The following is a 6,523-nucleotide window of genomic DNA, read 5'->3' as shown; positions in this document are numbered from 1 at the left end:
CGGGGCAGCGGGAGGAGAGCAGCCCGCGGAGGCGGCCCGGTAATCCCGACTCTTCCTTGCAGGTTCTATAGACGGCAGCATCCAGGAGGTGAACGTGAGCCCCTGCCCCACTCAGCCCTGCCTGCTCCACAAGGGGACATCCTACAGCATCAACGTCACCTTCGCCAGCAGTAAGGAGCACATCCCCAGCGGGAGTGGGCAGGGGCAGGGGATCCCCTCTGTGTCCCACTGCTGGGAGGGGAGAAGGGCAGATGGAGAAGGATCTGGGTGGAGGGAGACTATGCCTTAGTTGTGTTCTTGCAGCCTCTGGGGTGTGTGAAGGGCACGTGTGGTACACGTGTGTTTTCTGTGTTTTGCAGAGATCGAGAGCCAGGGCAGTAAAGCAAGGGTGTACGGGGAGATGCTGCACGTGGACATACCCTTCCCTATTCCTGAGCCTGATGGATGCAAGTCTGGGATCCAGTGCCCCATTCAGAAGGGCCATTCCTACAGCTACCTGAATAAACTGCCTGTGAAGAGCGAGTACCCCAGTGTAAGTATGCAGGCAGCTGGTCAGCTTCTCAGCTACCACCTATACTGGAGTAGTCTCACCACCTGCCTTTAAGGGAAAACATCTTGTTCTGCTCTGGTGAGACAGAGTAGACTCCATACACAGTGTGGTGTTCTTTTTGCTGTATGACCCTAGTTTCGAGTTCCCACTTTGGGACAGGCCCAGCAAAGGAAGCAGCCTAGCTCCAGCTGCTGAGAAGTGGCTTCAGCTGCTCCAGTATCTTCCTCACCATGCTTCCCACCAGAGCCTGCTGCCTGCAGCTGAATGTTCCCAGACTAGGTGTGCTTGACTCTGGAGTGCACTTCAGCTAGGGATGTTGCAGGGTGCTTCCACTCTACTTTTGCAGGGATTGGGAATTCAAGTGTGTGGAGGTTTCCTGTGTCATGTAACTGGGTGCTCTCCATCCACAGATAGTGCTCCAGGAATCAGTGCATGAGCGTGGCCCACTGCACTGCACACAAGGGCAAGGCCCCAGCTCTGTCCTCTGTGCAGAGCTCCCAGGACCTCTTTGTTCCACACAAGTGATAACTTTTCTCCCGATGCCCCTTGCCTTAAGATTTCCCGAATGTTCTTATTTCCCTCTACTTCTCTCTCTTTCAGATTAAACTGATTGTGAAGTGGGAGCTGGTAGATGACCAGGACCAGATGTTGTTCTGTTGGAAGATACCAGTGCAGATTACCAGCTGAGGAGCTCTGCTATTAGTAGGGTTTGGGGAGGGGAAAACTGGAAACAACACAGGCCAAATTCTTTTATATAATAAACATTTCTTACTGCTTCCTTCAGAGCTCTGCAGCCTCTGAGCAGCCAGCACTGTGTTCCTTGCAAGATAGCCCTGGCTGAGTGCTCTTACTGTGTTTAGGTGACACCCCTGGGGTGTTTTCCTAGCAGCTCAAAGGGCAGCAGTGTCTGCTGCAGGAGTGACTGAGCATCATCCTCCAGCCGCTCTGCAGAGGCACTTTATCTGTTAGACATGGAGCTGTTTGTCCTCACAAAGGAAGTTCTCAGTGATGAACCTGGCTATTGTCTGAGCTACCTGATAACCCTTCAGTGCCTCTTCTAGAATGCCAGCTGCATCCACCCTCCCATGTTTCTCCTGCTCTGTTGTGACTGGGACGCCCCCAGGACCTGCATTTGCTATCCATGCAGTGAAGCAGAGGGAAGGAGAGGAGTCTTTCCCTGAGCTGACAGCCTGCTATATCCTGGGCTTCTGCTCAAGCCAGCAGGACTCCAGCTGGGGAAACTTCCGTTTTGTGGATGCAAAGCCAAATGGTGTTCAGTGTCTCTGCAGGGATGATTCTTTCTCTAACCAATGTTTTGCACTATTACTAACTTGGAGCTGCTGTGAGCTCCTGAATCTCTTTTTATAACTTTCCTTTTAATAAAGGCTAGACAAAATCTGCTTGTGTTGTATTCTATGAGTGAAGAGGATCAGGAGGAAATGCAGAGTGGCTGGGCATCTTCTAGTTGGGATTCAGTTGCTCTTCTTAGCTGAAGGCATGAATAGAGGTGGTATGCTGGCCTAAGTGTGGGTAACCTGGAAGCAGCCAAACATCTCTGTTGCCGGTATCCAGCTGGCAATGTCTGGCTGTGCTCCTGCTTTGCTAGTCCTATGCAGGCTTGAAATTGTGCAAAGGCTCCCTGAAGAGGTGGTGGCATAGAGCATAGCCTTGCTTGCTGCAGCATAGGTAAAGGTCTTCATACTGAGGGCTCCAGGCTGGAAAAACAACTGCCAGACCTGCCAGAGAGCCCTTACCAACTGCAGTAAGCTATACCTTCTCATGTGGGAGCTGCAGCTCCCTTGTGCGAGAATAAGGCAGGGTGTGAACAGCTATAACTTCTGCTGTCTGCAGGGACTGGAGTTGGCTCCTGCCACTGGTGCTGGGCTGGGGATTTGGCCTGGCAAAGCTTCCTACTCCGGTTTGGGAGCAGGAGGAGGACATGTGCCAGCTGAGAGGGCCAAGAATTGGCTTACAAGTGGGATGGCTGTGCCCTTGGCAGAGGCAAGACAAGCATAGGTCTGACAAGCCCCAGTGTCTTGAGCCACAGGGGCCCAAAATAAATGTTTTATTTAACAACATGAGAGAAGTTTCCAGCAGATTCAGTTAAAAAAAATAACCACCAACAACTTTACAGAAAGGAAGCTGGACCTGCTTCCCCTCCCCCTGCCCAGCTAGCATGGGGCACAAAGTATATGGCTAAAGGCCACAGGAAGAGCTGGCCCTGGGGCCCCTCAGGCCTCTTTCCCACGCCCCAAGGTTAGGCAGCAGCTCTAGAAAGCTGGGGTGGAACCCCCATCTCAAGCTCTGGCCCAGGGGCTGGACGCTTCACAAGGAGTGGGGCCAGCACCCGCGGTGTGGGTAAGGCTTGTCACTAGGTCAGTGCAGCAGTGGCAGGGAGGTGAACCCCCTTTCTTGGCAGGGTGAGGGGGACAGGCAAGGGCTGTGTGGCAAGGGAAGGTGTCCTGTGAGCCTCCATGACACAGGGCATTGTGACAGGTGCTAAGGGCTAGGGTGGGCTCTGCTGCAGGAAGAGCAGGGGCTGGCAGGGCCAAGAGGGGTGCAGAGGCTGGGAGCTCAGCCCTGACCTATAGAGAGGGGTGGTGGGGAAGCTGTGCACTTTGAAGGTGAAGGAACAAAGAGCCTCGAAGCACCCACAGCTGTGGGAGGCCTTTCTCTGTGCTCCCAGGTCCCAGAGCCGTGTGCAGGGGAGCAGCCTCACCCCTGCTCTCCTACAGCTACGCAGCTGCTGGGTTCTGGGCTGTCTGGGGCACGCAGTGGTGTGACCGGGCCAGGGCCACGTAGCCTGGCAAGCACTGGCAGCGGTAGGAGCCCTCTGTGTTCTCGCAGGTGCCACCTCGGCACAGGGGCTCAGGGTTGCCCACTTCCTCACACTCGTTGATATCTGCAAGGAGAAGGATTGGACTGAGCTGGTGGCACAGTGAGTAGTCCCAGCCCACAGCCATCTCCTTGTGCCCCTGCTGTCCCCCCTGGCCCTCCCACACAGGTTCTGCCTGCCCTGTCTCCCAGCCAGTACCTTCAGGATGTCCACAAAGACCCCAGCAGCCTCCCACGCCCTCAGCATATCTGCAGAGCATCTGTAGTATCCAAGGGTGACATCCTCAATGTCCTTCAGCACAGTACTGAACCCTGCCCCATGTACACCAGACAAGAGCCCCTCCATGCACTGCAGCTGGTGACACCCCCTGGTTAGCAGCTTTTGGCTGACAAGTTATAATAGCCTAAGATCTGGGGAAAAGGCCACTTCTAGCCTTGGAAAATGTCCTTTTCTGATCCAACAAGGTCAACCAGGCAAATGATGGTGGCCCTGAGAGGCCGGTTATCACCTCCAGGACCAAAACACAGAGGGACTTCGTGCTGCACAAACAACAGCTTATTTTATTAACCACAAAACTGTGCCAAAGGGCTCAGTTGGCCAGTTTGTCAGGCTGGAGTGTGCACGTGAGACCTACAGCAGCTGCCCTACTGTGACAGGTCTGCTCTGCTACATGTACTCACCCAACACTCTGCCTGAGATACACCCACTTGTGGTGGGGCCACAAGCAGGACAGAGCACCCACATACAACCCCAGAACCATTGTTTACACCCACAGGTGCAAACAGCCCAAATCCCCACCTACCAAGGCAGGCCCAACCCCTCTGACCACAAATGCTAGACTCAACCCCCACTGATCAGCAGGGAGTGGGGAGCAGCTGATGGGTTCAGCTGGCCACCCAAGGGAGAAAGAAGGTCCCAGTGGTAGCCAATGGACCCTGGGAGGACCAAAGTGCTCTGCCACCCCAGGGGCCTTAGATTATCTCTAGCATAGGGGTGGAGGGGGCCATTTAACAAAGAAAGAGAAGTGCAACCCCAGGGAGGGATGCTGGAAACAAAATTTTAAGAGAGGTAAGAGAAAGCACAGCAGTCACAGGAGGAAGATGGAGAGGGGAAACATGAGAAGAGAGAACTTGAGGAACAAGGTAGACTTCACACACAGCCAAACCAACTGCCGAACTAACATTGTGGATTCACACTAAACCTCAGGATCAGACATTGCTATGAACAGGATGGGTTGCTGGAAAGCCCAAGGAGAAGTCAGGCACATCAAGGGAGGGAGATGTGCTTTGCAGCCTCAGAAGCAAGGGAAAGTAAAAGCTGAAATAGCAGACAGGCTGGTCTGGCCACCAAATCAAGAGGAGAAATGAAAGAAGGACACTTTAGCTCAGAGAGACCCAAAAGCCAGAAGCAACAGCGTAGTGTTGCTAGCAGTCTGCACCAAGTCCTGGAGTTTGCCCACTTGGGCAGGGGTGGGGACAAACAGCCCACTTTCAGGGCATGGGTAAGCTGTTGCCATAGGGAAGTGAGAGGAGAAGTGCTGCAGCAGCTGCAGGAATATTCTAAAGGCCTGAAGTCAGCAAGGTAAAAACATGGTGATGACTAAGAATCAAGCAGGAGAACTGAAAGGAAAAAACCAGGCTGCAGTGTAAAATGAGGGCTAGTTAGTTCAGGATAGAAAAGGCAACAAGCAAAGGCTCCATAAATATGTTAGCAGGAAACAATGGGGAATGTCAGTCTATTTCTTATCAACAGAGAAAACAAAAGCCAGTTGAGCTGGCTGGAGCAGCTAACACGGATTTTGTTCCAGCCATCATAAAAACACTCATGGTGATCAGACAGGGCACAGACCATGTTTGAAATGTTTAAACAAGGGTGCAGGAGCACAGGAGAGAAAGGTCACACTGTGATGGAGAGGTTCAACAATCAGATATAAAGCAGTTACATCCATAAAGGTTTGTGGCAATGCAAATTCATGTGCTAATGCTGCCTGCAGTCCCTTAAAAGTTGACAGTTCTCTCTGAGATGGGAGCATAAAGGAGGCCTCAGAAAAGCAACAAAAGGTAAATCTCATAACCATCTTCAAAAACAGGGAAGGGAAAATCCAGAATTATAGTCTGCTCACCCCTAAGCAGTTCAGGTTTGTGAGTGATTAGGTCATAACCCTTTAAAGAATAACAAGACCATTAAATAGCTGGTGCAGATCAGTTAAGGCCTGATTACGTTAAGCCGATCTGGTTCTCTTCCCTGACCTGATAACTGGCCTGTCAGATAAGGGAGAAGTGGTGGATATGATGTGCCTTGGCCATGGTGAGGATTTCAACACACTCTCACATGACACACTCAAACAGATTGAGAAAATACTCTCTAGATTAAACTGGCAATTGCACAATGGACCACACAGCTGCACTCCAAAGACCATTAGAAATACCTGGCTGTTACAACAAAAACCCTTTAAAGCACAGACTGCAGTGGTCTGTCCTTCCCCCTACTCCAAGCAAATGTTGTCATTAACGTAGACAAAGGAAGAATCCCCATGCTTATAAAATATATGTGTGTGACACCAGACTGCAAGCACTTTGCAGGGTTCAGACTTACTCTGATATAGTAGCAGTCCAAATTCAACCAGACAAAATTCATTGAAGGCAAATGCAAAGCATTATGGCCAATGAAAGGAAAACAGTGCACAAATGCAGAAGACGGAGCAACATCTCAGGCTGCCGTTTGCACAGCTGCATTTGGGGTGGTACAGACCATGGGTTCTGTATGAAGAAGCTGCACCATTGTTTTGTACAGTAAGGATGCCCTGAGTTGGAATAAGTGCTGTGCCTAAGGAAAAAGGGAGTGTCTTCATCTGCTCTGATGAGTGCCTGAGGTCTCAGCTGGCTCGGAGACATAGAAGTGAAAAGGATGGAGACATGGCATAGGGATTTAGAGGAAATGCAGAGACAAAATTTAGAAACCATGTCTCATAGGGCAGGGTGGAAAGTGAGGAATTTCACCAGGGCAGTGGCAAATGTAGAGGACATTAATCACAGTAACCATGGCTTGTGATGTACAAGAGTGGCATGAGAAGACAAGAGACATCAGCCACTCTCGGTGATGCCCCGAGCTGCTCTTACCTAGCTGCCCGCAGAAAG

At 51.5% G+C, this 6,523-nt stretch overlaps 2 protein-coding genes across 2 annotated transcripts in view; one reads left to right on the top strand and one right to left on the bottom strand.

The window, feature by feature from the left end:
• Positions 1–1,950, top strand: part of NPC2 (NPC intracellular cholesterol transporter 2) — a 2,624-nt gene extending 674 nt beyond the window's left edge. The window contains exons 2-4 of the mRNA XM_014310649.2: positions 63–170; positions 360–532; positions 1,151–1,950. Coding sequence (XP_014166124.1) covers positions 63–170; positions 360–532; positions 1,151–1,237 — 368 coding nt within the window. The 3' untranslated portion in view covers positions 1,238–1,950. The remainder of the gene's footprint in view (positions 1–62; positions 171–359; positions 533–1,150) is intronic.
• Positions 1,951–2,577: 627 nt separating this feature from the next.
• Positions 2,578–6,523, bottom strand: part of LTBP2 (latent transforming growth factor beta binding protein 2) — a gene marked incomplete at its 5' end in the record, with an annotated part of 62,660 nt that continues 58,714 nt past the window's right edge. The window contains one exon of the mRNA XM_031065478.1: positions 2,578–3,452. Within this exon, the coding sequence (XP_030921338.1) occupies positions 3,286–3,452 (167 nt within the window). The remainder of the gene's footprint in view (positions 3,453–6,523) is intronic.

The sequence above is a fragment of the Geospiza fortis genome, unplaced genomic scaffold, assembly GCF_000277835.1.
Source record: "Geospiza fortis unplaced genomic scaffold, GeoFor_1.0 scaffold54, whole genome shotgun sequence".
Lineage (NCBI taxonomy): Eukaryota > Metazoa > Chordata > Aves > Passeriformes > Thraupidae > Geospiza > Geospiza fortis.
The sequence above is the reverse complement of the archived record's forward strand: the minus strand, read 5'-3'. Positions and strand labels throughout refer to the sequence as shown.